Source organism: Pelophylax lessonae, assembly GCF_965119305.1.
Source record: "Pelophylax lessonae genome assembly, chromosome: 12".
Lineage (NCBI taxonomy): Eukaryota > Metazoa > Chordata > Amphibia > Anura > Ranidae > Pelophylax > Pelophylax lessonae.
The window spans coordinates 60,553,992-60,573,302 of NC_138779.1; the positions used below are offsets into that span (position 1 = coordinate 60,553,992).

At 46.6% G+C, this 19,311-nt stretch overlaps 1 protein-coding gene across 1 annotated transcript in view; it reads right to left on the reverse strand.

Annotated features, from left to right (window-relative positions):
* Positions 1-744: 744 nt before the first annotated feature.
* LOC309568298 (uncharacterized protein) overlaps positions 745-19,311 on the reverse strand; it is a gene marked incomplete at its 3' end in the record, with an annotated part of 95,584 nt that continues 77,017 nt past the window's right edge. Inside the window, exons 5-6 of the mRNA XM_082273966.1 lie at positions 11,460-11,667; positions 745-1,183 (exon numbers count right to left, since the gene is read on the reverse strand). Coding sequence (XP_082130092.1) covers positions 745-1,183; positions 11,460-11,667 — 647 coding nt within the window. The remainder of the gene's footprint in view (positions 1,184-11,459; positions 11,668-19,311) is intronic.

Consider the following 19,311-nt stretch of genomic DNA (forward strand, 5'->3'; position numbering starts at 1 on the left):
TGTTCACTGTTGTCACATGAAAAGATAGGATAAAATACTTACAAAAATGTGACGGGTATACACACTTATGTTAGATATTGTATGTATTCATTACAATATTCATGAAATTTAATTTAGATATATATACCTTATTGGTGATTTGCAAATTTTAAAAGCATTGATATAGTATTGGTTATCAAGATCAGTTTGGTATAGCTATATGGGTTTTGGCCCCAGTGCAGACCTTTACTGTACCTAAACCCCCCAGCCCACGCTATACCACCACTACAATTATATAAAGAAAGAGTTCTGCCCTTTGATCTGGCTACAAATTACAGCTGCAAAAATAGTTTTTAACAAATGGGGAGAAATAGCAAGAAGGCTGTGTACCGATTCCGCTAAATCATATGTCTTCCAGGTGACCAAACAAAGAACCAATTATACAAAAATCAGGGCATAGACACCCCAAAAAAAGTAGTCACCATATACTGGACCATGTGTTATTCAACCAGCCAAACATCTTTAAATACTTTTAAAGATGTTTGGCTGGTTGAATACCATATAGTTCAGCATATTCCTTGATATTCATACTGTAAATGCTTACTAATATTAATAGCAAAAAAATATTTTTCATTTTAATTTGGCTTAGGATTTAATCGACCATTGCAGTTTCCCTAGCTTTGTTAAATATATTAACAATTTGGAAAGCCACAGGAGAAATTACTGATTAGGACCTGGGTAGAAAAAATTCATATGTCATTTGCCCTATGAACATGGTTTACGGGCATGGACAAAGTAATAGCTATGATGATCAGAGGTGTCCATTCCTGTTTTTGCAGTCACTGGAATGACCTTAAGTTTCACTATTTCATAGCCACCATCCTTAAATGCCATCTTTAGTTCTTCTTTTGTAATGGTCAGAGCAGAGAATCTCTTTTGACCAACATAATAGTATGAAGCGTTAAGCGCACTCTGAATTACAATGTGACCCCCTGGTTTAATGAGGCCCTTAAGATTCCTCAATGCATTGGTGAAAGATTCTACATCTTTGCAGGCTGCTTCTAAACAGAGGAAACTAATCAGGCAATCAGCTTGTGGCATCTCCACTGGGTCATATGGGTTCTTCTTCAGAGCATCACATTTCAGAACTTTTGTCACTGTTCTTCTCAGTTTTTCCTCCTTCTTCTTACAGCTTTCATTGTCACTAAAAGAGGACACCGTAGAGTATTATAATTGCACACATTCATAACAATCTCTAAAGTAAAAAGGCTCTATACCAGTGATGGCGAACCTTAACACCCCAGATGTTTTGGAACTACATTTACCATGATGCTCAACTACACTGCAAAGTGCATGATGAGCATCATGGCAAATGCAGTTCCAAAACATCTGGGGTTCCAAGGTTCGCCATCACTGCTCTATACTGATTGAAAGAAACCAGGGTGCCTGGCTCCAAATTAAGTAAGAATCTTTGTCTCGTTTGGCACCCTCTACTATCACTGAATGGGAAGAGTAGGTTCCATCAATTCCATTAAAGTGGTTCTAAAGGTGGTTATGCCACTTGCTGTGCCCTTCCCCACTCCTAAATACTTACCTGAGGCTTGTATCCATCCAGCGCTGTACCCATCTGTTGGTCTTCTCTCCTCTCTCCCCACCCTCACAAGCTTGGCTGAGATCAGCAGGAGCCATTGGCTTCTGTTGCTGTCAGTCAAATCCTGTGAGTGGGAGATGGGGCCGAGCCACACTGTATGTGTCAAAGGATGCAAACCAGCTCGGGATTCAAGGCTGCACATCTGCCCTTGCTTTTTCTATGGGGGCAGACACATAAGAGTAGGAGCCAATATCACTTGCAGAGGACTCGAGAAGAAGTTTGGGGATGCTCTGTGCAATAACAATGCTTATGATTTATTATTTAAATAAAAATAGCTTTAAAATCATTTTAAGTTATGATTTAGTACCATACGTTACAATTTACATTTATGAATTTATAAATTGTTTTCTATATTTTACTTGTGTGAACATTTTGTAGGTATTCCTTACGGTATCCCACTAAAGTGAGTACACTCTTTACATTTTTGTAAATATTTTATTATATCTTTTCATACACAGCTTTTCAAACACTGAAGAAATTACACTTTGCTACAATGTAAAGTAGTGACTGTACAGCCTGTATAACAGTGTACATTTTCTGTCCCCTCAAAATACCTCAACACACAACCATTAGTGTCTAAACAGCTGGCAACAAAAGTGAGTACAGCCCTAAGTAAAACATGTCAGGAACTTCCGGTTCCGGCGCCGCATGGAGTAGTTGAGCACTACTCAGCTCCCGCGGCGTGGCTCCTAAAATCGGCATAAAAAGCCGGCCCGACACCTCCAGCCTGCCAAATCGGCACTCCATCTGCCTTCTGAACCCCCCGGACCCGGCCCAGCCCTACATCTTGCTCCGCCATGGAGCGCTTCCTAGAAAAAGCGGCGACGCGACCTCCGCCGGGCACGGCCTAAATCGAGGCCGCGGTCGTGGCCTGCTCCGCAAGATCGCCTGCTCCTGCTGCCATGGACACCTCCCAGCAGCCCGAGGAGAGCTCGCAGCCGGCCTCTGCCACATCCCCCACAGCTGCGGACCCCTCCACGGATCGGATCGCCCAGGCAGTGGTCGCCCTGCTCACACCCACCATCAAAGCTTCAGTGGAACAAGCGGTGGCTGCAGGCATGGCCTGCATCAGGAAAGAGCTGGAGTCTCACTCCCGTCGCTTAAATGAAGCTGAAGGTAGAATCTCCAGCATAGAGGACAAAATCTAACAGATGCAGGGTACAGAACAATCCCAGGATAAGCTCAATAGGGTGATAATGGACAAGCTTGAGGATTTGGAGAACCGATCCAGGCGGAGCAACCTTCGGTTCATAGGGATCCCGGAATCTGTTGCCCCCTCGGCTATCCCTGAACTGTGTGCACGCAAAATACCGGCTGCCCTGGGCCTGCAAGGGATATGCGTGGTGGAACGGGCGCACAGGATGGGACTCTATTCTGAGGAACGAAAGACCCCTCGCCCCATAATCGCTAAATACCTCAACTATGCGGACAAATCAGCCATCTTGCAGAAATTCCGACAAACTCCACACTTCCAAATAGAAGGTATGAAAATACTGATCTTCGCTGACTATTCAGTCGACGTCGCAAAAAGACGTAAAGCTTTCCAGAACGTTTGCTCGCAACTACACAACGAACGTTTAAAATTTACCTTGGCCTACCCGGCGACGCTACGCCTTCGTGCCCCGAATGGCGAACAACTGTCCTTCCAGGACCCCTCGGATGCAGAAAAATTTGTTCGATCCCTTCATCATGGCGACTCGGGTCAGTCCTCAGCATACAAATCGTCCTCCCTTTCCAGACCGGATCCACAGCACAGCCCACGGAAAGAATCTCCGAAAAGGCAGCGATATGCGGATGTGGTTAGCTCTGGCCGCTCTGGACCCCCTCATTGACCTTTCTCATGGCTCCTTGGTGCCACCTTATGTCTCCTGGGACCTCAGTACTTTTCTTCAGTGACCTGTCCCTGGATGACACCTGTCGTCATACGGCATTATCCGTAAGCATACCCTCCACAAGCTGGAGCTGATTAACCTGCTTATCTCATGTTGCATTTACCTATTCCAGCCTTTAATGTTTACTGATCTCCTCTCAATGCTCCGCATCTTTGTGCCGTGGTAGCGCCTAGCTCTGTTCGTGCATCGCGACCCAGGTCTCACTCCAGATACGTTCGCTTGTAGGGCTTGATATGCCCCAGTTGTTTTTGGAGTCACGCTTGGGGAGCTGCGCTCTATCGCACACACATGCGGAAAAAAGTGAAGTTGATGCTATTGTTTTGCTATGTTTCTTTGTTTTGTAGATGTTGCTCCTTCCAGTTATCCCTTGCCTTCTCCCCTTGGCATGCTCCCCCCCATGGTCGTCACCCCTCGTACTCTAGACTACACTTGGAACCTCTTTCTTTTACCTCTGTAGCTTCCCCCACAGTGCCCTGGCATACCTATATCCTATTGTTGGGCATGGTTTACCAACTCTGTCTAGCATATCGACCATTTTTGTATGACAAATGACGCTGATATCCTGGAACGTTAAGGGACTCAGATCCCCGGTGAAGAGGATGAAAGTCCTGCGGCATCTAAAGCGCCTCCGGGCGGACATAGCTCTTCTCCAGGAATCACACCTTCCGGCGGCGGATATGCACCGCATGGAAAAGCTGTGGGTGGGTAAGGTGATAGGATCAGCGGCGGTGGGCCACAAGGCTGGCGTCCTCATTCTTTTCCACAAGAAGCTCTCAGTGGAAATTCTGGCTGTGGATACGGATTAGGAAGGCCGATATGTCTCTGCCCATGTTCGCATTAACAATAAAGAATTAATCATATCCAACGTATATGCTCCTAATGTACTTGACCAGTCCTTTTACTCATCGCTATCGTCACGGGTCCTGACATTACCACAGACCCCGCGACTGCTGGGGGGCGATTTCAATGTGGTTATGGATGTAGTCATGGATAAATCCTTGCACCCTCAATCATCCCGCTCCCGCACACTGGAAACTCCTACTCCCCTGACCACTCTTGTAGACTCACTATCACTGACTGACGTGTGGCGGCATTTCCACCCGACAGACCGTGAGTACACCTTTTACTCTCACCCTCACAAGACTTTCACTAGGATCGACTATTTCTTCTGTTCCGACTCTCTCCTCCCCCTGATACAAGACGCAATTATTCATGATATGGCTATTTCTGACCACTCTCCCCTAGCCCTGTCCATCGACCTCGCGGGATCCCCGACGGTCCCACCCATTTGGCGATTCCCCTCCTTTTTGGGAAAAAATCATGACTTCCAGTCTTATCTCGAGCGTGAACGGCTCAACTACTCGGCGGCTAACGCGGCGCACTCTTCCTCCCCACATCTTTTCTGGGAAGCGGGAAAAGCCTTTCTAAGGGGCCGCATAATTTCGTATGCGGCAGCGTACAAGAGACATGCCAAAAGCGGTTACAAAGTGGCGAGCGAACGTTTACACGCGGCGCACAGACACCTACTTCTCACGAACACCCCCAAGGCCACAGAAGCTTGGCTTCTGGCTAAGAGAGCTTTTGATGACTGGGCAGAAAAGGTAGAACGCATACACACAAATCCTTGCACAGATTCGGCAACAAAGCGGGCAAGATGTTGGCGAGCATGTGCAAGGGACGGCCTTCTCCCACACACATCGGCTCTCTTCGGGATCCCTCTGGCTTTATAGACTCCTTACCACAAGGCGTGCAACGCATCATGAGGGATTTCTACTCTTCGTTATACGGGCGGGAAGACGTAGAGGAATCGGCGGGTGATATGTTTCTGTCGGACAAGGAGCTTCCTCTTATTGACCCTGCACAACTGCGTATGCTTAACGCTCCGATATCGGCCGAAGAAATCACACAAACGATACGTCACTTAGCGGCTAATAAATCTCCTGGTCCCGACGGTCTCACAGGGGAATTTTACAAATCGGCCATGACATGCTTGGTCCCTACATTGGTTGCCGTCTACTCCCATATTTGGGATGGGGGGCCTTACCTACCGACGGGTAACCAGGCTATTATTAAATTGCTTGCGAAAAAAGGAAAAGACCCTCTAGAACCTGGATCATACCGCCCTATATCTCTACTCAACCTCGACGTCAAAATTCTATCAAAAATTGTTGCCTCACGCCTGGCGCTTATTATGCCTACTCTAATTCACCCAGCCCAATCCGGTTTCACCAAAGGACGTTCGGCTACTGCGAACATTCGGAAGGTGTTACTGGTGCTAGAACAAGCCCGCATTTATCCCGACAAAGACCTGGCCATAGTAACGCTAGACGCCGAAAAAACGTTCGACAACGTGAACTTTAACTGGCTACGGCGGGTCCTGGACACTATGGGTTTTAAGGGCCCATTCGTGCACCTGGTTACCTCTATGTACGCCTCTCCGACTGCTAGACTGTGTGTGGGTGGATCCATGACGGACGATTTTAGACTGTACAAAGGAACGCGTCAAGGGTGCCCCCTATCCCCGCTGCTCTTTAACCTGGCGATGGAACCCTTGTCGCGTTACTTTTCCACCAAGGCGCCCTTACACAGTGTTAGTGTAGGGGACCGAGAACTCCGGATCTCCCTATTCGCTGACGATGTCCTTCTCTTCACTTCTCGACCCGCTGATGACATACCTACGATAGTTTCTACCTTTGACGCCTTCAGGAAATGCTCGAGCCTTAAAATAAATTACTCTAAGAGCGAAATTCTCCCCTTGGGGTCTGCCGTACGCAGGTATCAATTTTCCTGACATACGGCTGTATAATCTGTCATGTTTGTTGAGGGTGGCCTTGGACTGGATATCTCGGACGTCACAATTCTCGAACTATGAGTTGGAGTCCCAGATGTCCAAGCCGTTTGACCTAGCAGCCCTCCTCCATGTCAGATGGGCTCAATTCCCTCCTGACCTGCGACATAGCCTGCTCCTAAGGGACACGGTTGTAGCGTGGAGGGAGATATGCAAGCTGCTGAAGCTACCACTGTATTTCTCCAAATATATGCCGATCCGGGGCAACCCGGCCTTTCCCCCTGGTCTTGATCACGCAGTTTATGATCGTTGGAACTTGAAAGGACTGGTCACCTTCGCCCACCTCTGCAACACCCAAACTGGTCTTTTACTCCCTATCCCGGACATTTCCAAAGAATATGACTTGTCTGTTTCAGACCATTTATACTTGGCACAATGTCGTCATTTTATCCGCACCACCGCATCCGAACCTGATCAGCGTTTTCGGCCGTCACTTATAGACTCTCTTATAGCCTCGGGCAAATACACCATCTCTGCAGTTTATAAACCCCTCTTACACTCGTGCCCGCCGGCTATCTTTACATCATCTGCAAAGAACTGGACCAAAGACATTCCTGGAGAAGACACCCTACCTAAGATCATAAGTGGTCTTCGAACAACTCTTGGACTCACCCCTAACTCTATCTGGAAGGAAACGCAACTCAAGATCTTTCATAGAGCACATATTCCGTTCCTCTCAGATAATACGATCCCAGATGCCCACAAATGTCCGCTCTGCCTTATTGTACACCCATCCCTCTATCACAAGTTTTGGGACTGTCCCTCTATTTCGTTATTTTGGGATAGGGTGCTCGCCTACATTAAATCCGTTACCAAATTGACTGTCCCGAAAGACCCTCTTCTCCTGCTGTTTGGCTACTGGGACAAACGCCTGCAAAAATGGTCAAGCACGTCAGACGACTCCCCTCGTCTTTGGATCCTTACCGCTCTACTAGTTGCCAGGCGACTGATCCTGAAACATTGGATTGCAAATACCCCCCCCCCCCTCGTATCCATGCTACAGCCAGAGCTAACCACACTCCTCTCCATTGACCGCATCAACTTGGACACTGTGTCCCCCTCTGCCACAGGACTTTTCCAAGCCAAGTGGAACGTCTTCCTCAAGCACTTGTCAGAAACTTCAGACGACCCCCCCTCCCCTGTTGAGTTTACATTCACTATGAGTGGTTCCACAATCCCCGTCACCTATGCCAACTTGGGACTCATGTAAGGTCTGGCCATTGAGTTCTGGCCGTCCCTCCCTCCCCACTCTCCCCCTCCCCCCCTACTCGGACTCTCCAATCACTGTTGCATATTGTTTTGTTCGATTCTTTTGTACACCTGTTGTATTTTCTGACTTGTTAAATTGTCAAAAAATTTTAAATAAAAAAAAAAAAAAAAAAAAAACATGTCAGAATTGGGACAAAAGTGTCAATATTTTGCAGCACTGACTTAACCCTCTTGGGCATGAAGTTCTCCAGAGCTTCACAGGTTGCTATTGGACTCCTCTTCCACTCCTCCATGATGACATCACGGAGCTGGTGGATGTTAGAGACTTTGTGCTCCTCCACCTTCCATTTGAGGATGCCCCACAGATACTCAATAGGGTTAAGGTCTGGAGACATGCTTGGCCAGTCCATCACCTTTACCCTCAGCTTCTTTAGCAAGGCAGTGGTCATCTTGGAGGTGTGTTTGGGGTTGTTAACATGGTGGAATGTTGCCCTGTGGCCCAGTCTCCTAAGGGCGAAGGGAGGGGATCATGCTACTGTCACAGTACATGTTGGCATTCATGGTTCCCTCAATGAAGTGTAGCTCCCCAGTGCCGGCAGCACTCATGAAGCCCCAGACCATGACACTCCCACCACAAATGCTTGACTGTAGGCAAGACAAACTTGTCTTTGTACTCCTCACCTGGTTGGCACGACACACGCTTGACACCATCTGAACCAAATAAAATTATCTTGGTCTCATCAGACCACAGGACATGGTTCCAGTAATCCATGTCCTTAATCTGCTTGTCTTCAGCAAACTGTTTGCGGGCTTTCTTGTGCATCATCTTTAAAAGAGGCTTTCTTCTGGGATGACAGCCATGCAGACCAATTTGATGCAGTGTGGGGCGCATGGTCTGAGCACTGACAGGCTTACGCCACACCCCTTCAACCTCTGCAACAATGCTGGCAGCACTCATATGTCTATTTACCAAAGACAACCTCTGCATATGACACTGAGCACGTGCACTCAACAGCTTTGGCCGACCATGACGAGGCCTGTTCTGAGTGAAACCTGTCCTGTTAAACCGCTGCATGGTCTTCGCCACTGTGCTGCAGCTCAGTTTCAGGGTCTTGGCAATCTTCTTATAGCCTAGGCCATTTTTATGTAGAGCTACAATTCTTTTTTTCAGTCCCCCAAAGAGTTCTTTGCCATGAGGTGCTGTGTTGAAATTCCAGTGACCAGTATGACAGCGATAACACCCAATTTAACCCACCTGCTCCACATTCACTCCTGAGACCTTGTAACACTAATGAGTCACATAAAATTGTGGAGGAAAAATGGCTAATTGGGCCCAATTTGGACATGTTTTTTTTAACTAAGGGGTGTACTTACTTTTGTTGTCAGTGGTTTAGATATTATTAGCTGTGTGTTGAGTTATTTCGAGGGGACAGAAAATGTACACTGTTATTCAAGCTGTACACTCACTACTTTACATTGTAGCAAAGTGTAATTTCTTCAGTGTTGTTACATGAAAAGATATTATAAAATATTTACAAAAATGTGAAGGGGTGTACTCACTTCTGTGAGATACTGTAGGTGTAAGCCCCCATAAATGATTATGCAGGTCAGTTGCTTTTACAGCATTGCCATTAGAACATTATGTGACACTTACCTCCAAATGAAGCCCTCATCATCCTTGCTGGAGGCTGCACTCATCTTTTCCCATCTTCCTTCCGTGTCTGCTATTGGCCAGAGCCACGCAATGTCACTCCCACGCATGCACGTGGAAGCCGCCGGTCACGGCACAGGCGGACAGGCGGACGTTCCTTCAGAGTGCATGCGCCGGTGACGTCATCGAGGCAGTATACAGTAAATATCTTTGAGGAGCTGACGGTGGGATCTCCGCATAAGGGATTTGTTCTGGAGAAGGATTTTCTCCCTCACTTCACAGGTCCGGAGGAAGCTGGAAGGTGTGCAGCTGTCTGTGGGACTTGTGAATAATGACCCTGAATTGTGATACTTGGGGACTGCATTGCATTTGGATGTAAGTGCCAGAGGTAGCTATAGACTGAGACAATTCTCATAGGGTCTCAGAGTACTGGCCATTCCCCTGTGTCCCCAAGTGGAACCTGTGTATGGAAGCCTAGAGAAGAAAGTCCTTATAATATTGTGCAAACATTTTGGAATATCCCATGCCCTAACCACTCTCCTGTTTCAATTTCTTTAACCCTTTCGCTACCAGGTCATACGTCATACAGACCTAACAGTGGGGGGTTTTACACTACAGCCACCAGGAGCGTGTGTGTGTGTATCCAAAAAGCCCACTACTGGCTGTCAGATTGAAGCATTCTGGTGGCTGCGCTACCGCCTGATTGCTTCCACACAACCTCCGATAATGTGTGCCCCCGCTGTGTATTCTGGGCTCTGCTTGCCCGTCTGTGTACCCATGACCAGCATAAAAGGTGCCACCCCGTAGAGGGGGAGGGAGCTGAGCGGAAATAGGTCTGCTTTCCTCCCCTTCTTGTTGAACTTAAAGCAATGTTTAAAACGTCACTTCCTGACTGGCAGTTTTCTGCCCATTATCGCTGGGAAAGAACGTAATGCAGAGTGATTTGGAGCACAGGGGAGACATCTGGGGTCTTTTAGACATGCATACTAATGTAAACGCATGTGTTGGGGGCGCCTTTGCATGAAAACGTTAAAGGCGATACACATTACACACATTGCTACGCATGCAGGAGTGACAACAATATTTCTAGGGAGCTTATAAAAATATAAAAAAAATATAGGGTACTGAAGTTTGTCACCATTTCACAGGAGCACACAAATGTAAGATATGACATATTTGGTATCTATTTACTCAGCGCAACCAGATCTTTTATATTTTACAAACTTTTAGTAATTTATTGCATTTGTGTGCTCTAAAATTAACTTTAGTGTATTTTTTGGTAATATCGTGTGACTTAAAAAATTGGAGCTACCACTACTTTATTCTCTAGGGTGTCTGCTTTTAGAAAATATATAATGTTTTGGGGTTTTTAATATTTAGGCCTAAAATGCTTTTTTAAACATGTATGCAAAAACTGCTCTGGCAGCGAAATAGTCAGGCAATTCATTTCAAACCACCTAGACCAGTGGTCTACAAACTGAGGCCCAGGGGCCAGATACGCCCCTTTGCTTGCGGTTGTCTGGCCCTTGAAGCATTATTTCCACCCCTGTCAGCAACAGTGGGGCAAAGTTCCTGCCACTGACACTGACATTGGGACACTATTCCTCCCACTGATACCAATGATGGTGCACTATTACACCCCCCCAATACTATTCATAGGGGAATTTTTTACTCCCTCTGACCCCAGGACATTTTCTACTCACACTGGCCACAGTGCAGCCTCCACAAAGTTTAAAGGACAGTGAACTGGCCCTACAGTATGTTTAGAAAGTTGGAGACCCCTGTTAGGCTAAGTTAGTGGACTGGGGCTGGGGCTTGTGAGGACGGGCAACCTCTGTGCTATTTGGGAAGAATCAGCTACAACCAAGGACCCCTACAGGGCTACACCTATTTCCACCATAACTCTGCATGGAGATAGGTGGGGGTGCATTGTGTAAAAAAGCAGACATGCTGCTTTTATTGCAACATACCACATGTCACCTCATGTTAGTGTATTTCACTGCACCACAGCAAAAAAGTGACATTTCAATAAAGTTGAGAAAAAAAAAATATGCACACATTGCTGCAACAAAAAGCCCGGCCCCTACACAATGGACACCAGCCTGCCCCTGTTTTAGTATAGTAAATATTAGGTTAGATACAATATAGTATACTATATACAAACGCATCAGAAAGGGCTGAGCTACTGTTACACAAGCACATTATCCTAAACACACAATTGTGACACACCTGTTACCTTCAAGCTCACACACAAACTTGACAATTTTAGTCCAGTCTAATGCATCAGGATCCTTCCTCAGCCACTTCTGTAGCTGTGTTCGGTTTTGCTCAAGAAAGTCGGAAGTGATGATATTGTTGAAAGCTTCACAAGCAGAGAGAAGCTGATAAATTGTGGGTCCAGCTCCTATGTCAATTAGTAGGTTTCCTTTGACATTCCCTTAGGAAACAAAAAACAAAGAGTGGATCTTTTTGTTTAGAAACATAGAAGAGTCAAGGTGAAATCAGATTTATTCTGATAACACTGTGGTTAATGGATAACATACTTGTATATGCGGTGTAGTCAGTTGGGCCCTGTGTAACAAATTCAAAACCCTAATATCAGCCTACTGGATGGATTTTGTGCTTAGTCTGTTTTAAATGGTATCCTTTAACACTGCATTACCAAAGGACAGATATTTGAAAAGCACAGTAAATTAAGCAGGTTCAAAAAGAGTACATACTATATGTGCCAAAAGTATTTTTTAACAAAATGAAACAAGAACTTAACACTGGCTGGAATTTTTTTTTCAATAACCGTAGTGTCCCTGTGTGACCTTCTTGGTAGATATCTATCTCCCTTTCTATATGTTTGGAATTTGGGTGTATGAATATCATGCATTGTGTCAAATGAAAATGTGACTTGACCTTCTTCCAAGCTGCATCAAACTGCTATAAGGTGCATTCTCCTAGACTTGGTAGAGTGTACCGGACCTTGTGATGCTGCTCAATATTCAATTCAATACTTATAATTTGAGACACTTCCTGGCACATGATCTTCCTTCTTTTGCTGCTTAGATCTGGCTTGCTCCCTATGCCTTTTGGATCTAGGAGCCAGATGTTGAATGAAATTGCCCCTCCTAAGAGATTGTCTAGCCTATAGAAAGCAAATGTTTTCGACAAGAGAGGTGGTGATTAACTGGTTTAGTGAGGAATCGCCACATACACCCTTCTCTGCTATACAGACTTTGAACACCAGAATCAAAATACCACTAGAATCCTAATGCTCCATTGAGCTAGGTCCCTTGTGTGTGAAATACAGCCATCATAACCTGTAAGAGAAGGAATATAGAGTCTAGAAGGATGTGCAGAAGATAGAGTCTCTTGGACAAGAAATCTTCAGATAGTACCAACTCCACGCTATCTCCCTTGGATTTGTGGAGTACTTTATTCCCTCTAGCAACAGGTCACATCTAAAGTCATCCAAGTAGTGGGTCAACCGTTATCTTTAACAATGCCGTTGTGCCTACTATTTGCTACTATTCCTAATGTAACCTTTCAGTGTGAAAGGCTATTTCATACTCTGTATAGTGCAGTTCAACTGGTTATAACCCTGAGCATTCTCAGACAGCCCCATGGTTTTAAGTTATAATGGGAATGGACTCTCTAATGTTAATGTAAAGTATCTTCCACACAATCCAATATTCTTTGTAATCCTAGAATAAGTGGGATTCTTGGTCTTTAAGTAGTATTGTGGTTAATATTAGCTGTTGATTTCTTTGGTCATCCCCCTTCCAAGCCCATAATATGTATACTCTCACTAATAGTGTGAAATTTGAAGAAAATGCGCTAATTCCACTGTATCTCTAGCTGCTCGCACTACAATGGACATGTCATTGCAATAAACAGATAATCAAAGAAAGTGCAGCACTAAACCAAATTGCAAAATAAATATGCCTTAATAAACTGAACAAAAAATGTGAAGAAATATATAGGGAGGAGAGTGTTCCCGGAAGCAGAGGAGCAGGAGAGCGTTCCCGGAAGCAGAGGCAGTGTGCGGAGCAGCAGCAGCAGCTGCAAGCAAGGCGGGGGGAGAGAGCTGTGTGTGGAGGAGGAGCCGGGGGTGACATGTACAGGTGACACGTGCGGGGAAGCTGCACGAGGAAGCCGAGTGTGGGTACAGAGGACTAAAGGGACCAGTGACAGAGGGGCGGTGGCGGCTGCGGAGGACTGAGGGACGTGAGTAGGGGGACTGATCAGCTGATTGGAGGGTAACTAAGTGACTGTGACCTGCGACTTACTGACCTGGGACTGACTGTGCCTGAGACTGACCGTGCTCTGCGACTGACCGTGCTCTGCGACTGACTGTGCTCCTTGACTGACTGTGCTCTACGACTGACTGTGCTCTGCGCCTGACCGTGCTCTGCGACTGACCGTGCTCTGCGACTGACTGTGCTCTGCGACTGACTGTGCTCTGTGACTGACCGTGCTCTGCGACTGACCGTGCTCTGCAACTGACTGTGCTCCTTGACTGACCGTGCTCCTTGACTGACCATGCTCTGCGACCGACCGTGCTCTGCGACTGACCATGCTCTGCGACAAACTGTGCTCTGCGACTGACTGTGCTCTGCGACTGACTGTGCTCTGCGACTGATACTGCTCTGCGACTGACTGACCGTGCTCTGCGACTGACTGTGCTCTGCGACTGTCTGACCGTGCTCTGCGACTGACCATGCTCTGCGACTGACTGTGCTCTATGACTGATAGTGCTCTGCGACTGGCTGAAACTGACTGTGCTCTGCGACTGACTGCACTCTGCGACTGACTGCACTCTGTGACTGACTGTGCTCTGCGACTGACTGCGCTCTGCGACTGACGTTCTCTGTGACCAACATGCTCTGTGACCCACGTGCTCTGCGACTGACTGTGCTCCTTGACTGACTGTGCTCCTTGACTGACCGTGCTCTGCCACCGACCGTGCTCTGCGACTAACTGTGCTCCTTGACTGACTGTGCTCCTTGACTAACTGTACTCCTTGACTGACCGTGCTCCTTGACTGACCGTGCTCTGCGACCGACCATGCCCTGCGACTCACCATGCTCTGCGACCAACTGAGCTCCTTGACTGACTGTGCTCCTTGACTGACTGTGTTCTGCGACTGATAGTGCTCTGCGACTGACTGTGCTCTTCGACTGTCTGACCGTGCTCTGCGACTGACCGTGCTCTGTGACTGATTGTGCTCTGCGTCTGATAGTGCTCTGCGACTGGCTGCAACTGACTGTGCTCTGCGGCTGACTGCGCTCTGCGACTGACTGCACTCTGCGACTGACGTGCTCTGTGACCGACATGCTCTGCGACCGACGTGCTCTGTGACTGACTGTGCTCTGCGACTTACTGTGATCCTTTACTGACCGTGCTCCTTGACCGACCGTGCTTTTCGACCGACCGTGCTCTGCGACTGACTGTGCTCCTTGACTGACTGTACTCCTTGACTGACCGTGCACCTTGACTGACCGTGCTCCTTGACTGACCGTGCTCTTTGACTGAATGTGCTCTGCGACTGACTGTGCTCTACGACTGACCGAGCTTTGCGACCGACCAAACTCTGCTACTGACCGAGCTCTGCGACTGACTGACCGTGCTCTGCGACTGAGTACCTGGGAGGACTGGTAATTATCTTAGCGACTGGTGAGTATCTTAGCGACTGGTGGTGAGTACCCCAGGTTTAGTACCAGGGGAGATAGAGGTAGTGTAGGTAAGGAATAGCAGGTCGTTACTAATTATCCCCATAGAGTAGAGGGTAATAATGTCCGACAGGATTGGGGATGCCACTCAGTGCACTTCTTGCTCCATGTATGCGTTCCTTGATGAACCAATCGAGGGAGAATACTGCTGTGCAAGATATGTGCGACCTGTTTCTCTGGAAGCTGGCAACACTGCATAGCATCAACAACCTGGAAAGGAGCTTGGACATTACCCACCAGGAGCTGGCAGGGGCCAGCATAGAGGTGGGAGGAATAGAGGAGACGCAGGCATCAGAGGTAGGCAGTTGGGTGACCGTTAGGAAGGGTAGAGGGAAGAGTGCCAGGGAGGCCAGTCCTGAGTTGGTATACCCTAACAAATTTGCCAAGTTGCAGGTTGATGGGGATATCAGCTCAGGGGTGGCAGTGCTGGAGCAGGTGCCCTCCCCCAGCTGCCAGGGGAGTGGCGGCTCCAGGAAGAAGGGGGCCGAGACTCAGGAAAGGTTAGACAGGTTGTGGTAGTTGGGGACTCAATCATCAAGAGGACAGAGAGGGCAATCTGTCGAAAAGATTGCGTTAGCCGGACAGTATGTTGTTTACCGGGCGCTCGAGTTCGGCACATGGTGGATTGGGTAGACAGATTATTGGGTGGGGCTGGGGATGACCCAGCGGTCATGGTGCATGTGGGCACTAATGACCAAGTAAGAGGAAGGTGGAGGATCCTAAAGAACGATTTCAGGGACTTCGGGAATAGCTTGAGGAATAGGACCTCCAAGGTGGTTTACTCTGAAATACTACCTGTACCTCGAGCCACACCAGAGAGGCAGAAGGAGATTAGGGAACTTAACAAGTGGCTGAGGAACTGGTGTAGGAAGGAAGGGTTTGGGTTCCTGGAGAACTGGGCTGACTTCTCAGTCGGCTACCGGCTCTTTAGTAAGGATGGGCTGCACCTTCATCGGGATGGTACAGCTCTTTTGGGGAGAAAGATGGCCACCAAGTTGGAGGGGCTTTTAAACTAGGAGAGGGGGGGGGCTCAGAAGTAGAGTCAGGAGGGAGGGAGGGAGCAAAGGACAGAAGGCAGTATTAGAGTCAGCAGCGACAATAGTTCCATAACGTCAATTGGGGGGTCTGTGCGGGAAAACCTCAGACCAAACAGGAATAAAAATAATCACCTTTCACTATCAACTTCCACAAAACTAAGAGGGGTATATGCAAATGCCAGGAGTCTGGCTACTAAAATGGATGAGTTGGAAATGTTAGTACATGAGGAGCACATAGACCTTGTGGGAATAACGGAAACTTGGTTCGACCCCTCACATGACTGGCTGGCCAATACCCAAGGGTATTCGGTGTACCGGAAGGACAGGGTAGGAAAAAGAGGGGGAGGGGTATGTCTCTATATCAAGAATAATGTAAGGGTGATAGAGAGGAGTGATATTATGGAAGGGATGAGTATGGAGTTAGAATCAGTGTGGGTAGAACTCCATAGGGAAGAAGAAAAGGGAAAAGTAATTGTGGGGGTTTGCTATAGGCCACCCAACCAAAGGGAAAAGGTAGAGCTGGAATTTATATCACTGTTGGATAAAGTGGCAAAACTGGGATCAGTCATCATATTGGGGGACTTTAATTATCCCGACATTGACAGGGAAGAGGGGACTACACACTCACAGAAGGCCCGTCTATTCATGGAAACCTTACAGGACAACTACATTTCTCAGTTGGTGGATTCTCCTACTAGAGAAAATGCAGTGCTGAATCTATTGATCACTAATGACCCAGACCTAATCTCAGAGGTAGGAGTCCAGGACAACCTGGGCTCTATCGATCACAGGATGATCACATTTAGTGTAAATAACAATATAACAAGGCAAGTGGGGAACATAAGAACCCTAAGCTTCAGAAGGGCAAACTTTCCCAAATTGTGCTCAATGATGGAAAGGGTAAACTAGGACCAAACCCTAGGAACACTGACCACAGAGGAAAAATGGGAATGCTTTACATATTAAACAAATGCATCTCGCAGTGCATTCCTATGGGAAATACATTTAGAAGAGACAAAGCCAAACCTGGCTGGCTAAACCGTAATGTTAAAAAACTTATTAGGGGAAAAAAATGGCCTTCAAGAAATATAAATCAGAGGGCACAGTATCGGCTTTCGAGCAATACAAGGAGGCAAATAAGAAAAGTAAATACGAAATCAAAATGGCTAAAATAAACTTTGAGAGACAAATAGCGGAGGATAGTAAAAAGAACCCAAAGAAATTCTTTAAATATATCAACAGCAAAAAAACTAGGGCAGAGCATATTGCACACATATTTAACAATGATGGGAGGATGGTTACAGAGAACACTGAAAAAGCAACCGTGCTTAACGCTTTTTTCTCGTCAGTCTTTACACAGGAAAAGGAGGGGTACACTGACCATGACTATATGGTTAATAGTAATACACAGGACTTGCCGCTATGGCTATCAGAGGGTGAAATCAGGGAAAGGCTGGATAAAATTAACACAAATAAATCACCAGGCCCGTATGGCGTACATAGTACTCAAAGAACTTAGTAAGACTAGACCACTGTTCCTGATCTTTGCTGACAGTATTATGACAGGAAATGTACCAGGGGATTGGAGGAAAGCTAACATGATACCGATATTCAAAAAAGAGCAGAGGCATGTCCCGGGAAATTATAGGCCTGTCAGTCTGCCATCGATAGTATGTAAACTTCTGGAGGGGATGATAAGGGACTATATCGTAGAGTTTGCTAAAGACAACAACATCATCAGCAGTAATCAGCACGGGTTTACAAATGGGCGTTCTTGTCAAACCAATCTCTTAACATTCTACGAGGAGGTGAGCTGTGAGCTAGATAGGGGCAGACCAGTGGATGTGGTGTACCTGGATTTCACTAAGGCGTTTGATACAGTTCCCCACAAGTGCTTAATTTATAAAATAAGGTCTGCAGGCATTGACCGCAACGTTTGCTCTTGGATACGGAACTGGCTAAAAGGGCATGTCCAAAGGGTGCAAATTAAAAGCGCATACTCAGACTGGTCTGAGGTGGTAAGTGGGGTCCCCCAAGGCTCAGTCCTGAGACCAACCTTGTTCAATTTATTCATAAATAGCATTGAGGATGGGATCAGTAGTTCTATATCAGTTTTTGCAGATGACACATAATTGGGCAGGGCAATAACTGCACAGCATGAAGCAGATATCCTACAGAATGACCTGGACAAAATAACAGAGTTGGAAACGACATGGCAAATGAGGTTTAATGTGGAGAAGTGTAAGGTTTGCACTTGGGGACTAAAAACATAAAAGCACAATACACTTTAGGGGGGGAACCTTTGGGGGAATCAAAAATGGAGAAAGATCTGGGAGTCTTGGTAGAGGATAGACTGGGCAATAGCATACAATGTCAAGCGGCAGCTGCCAAGGCCGGCAGAATATTAGCATGCATAAAGAAAGGGATGTATTCCAGAGATAAAACTATAATCCTTCCACTTTATAAAACTCTGGTCCGACCACATCTGGAGTATTCTGTCCAGTTCTGGTCGCCAGTCCTCGGGAGGGATGTGTTGGAGCTGGAGAGAGTCCAGAGAAGGGCAACTAAACTTATTAGGGGATTGGAGGACCTTAATTATGAAGAGCGTCTGCAATCGCTTGATTTATTCTCCCTGGAGAAGAGACGCCTGAGAGGGAACATGATAGCAATTTATAAATATCTCAATGGTGATCTCAGCATAGAAAAAAAACCTATTCAGTCGAAAGGATTGCATGAGGACTCGAGGGCATACAATGCGATTAGAGGAGAAGCGTTTTAACCTCAGGCAACATGGGGGGGTTCTTTACTGTTAGGGCTACAAGATTGTGGAATTCTCTACCACAAGATGTGGTTTCTGCGATATGTGTGGTTGCTTTCAAAAGACTCTTGGAAGTACATCTCAAGGGTCAGAACATTCAGGGGTATGAGAGATGATTACGGCCACACACACCTACACAGGTTGAACTGGATGGACTATTGTCTTTATTCAACCTCAACTACTATGTAACTATGTAACTATGTAACTATATATATATAATAACAACAATAATAAAATGACAGTGCAGTTCAAGGGAATAAAGTCCACAGAATAGAAAACATATATCCCAGTGCAGTGAAAAATTGCAGAACAGGGTCATGCCACCTTCTATGCTCAAAGGGAACTTGTAAAACTGACTTCTTACCAGAACATATGGACTCAGTTACCCATACAGGTACTGGGTCAATCACGTTTTGAATGTGTCCAGGAGTGGTACTAGAAGATTCCAAACGTTTCCACATGTAACAACACGATTAATCTGCTCCACATAGATTGGGGTCAAGACG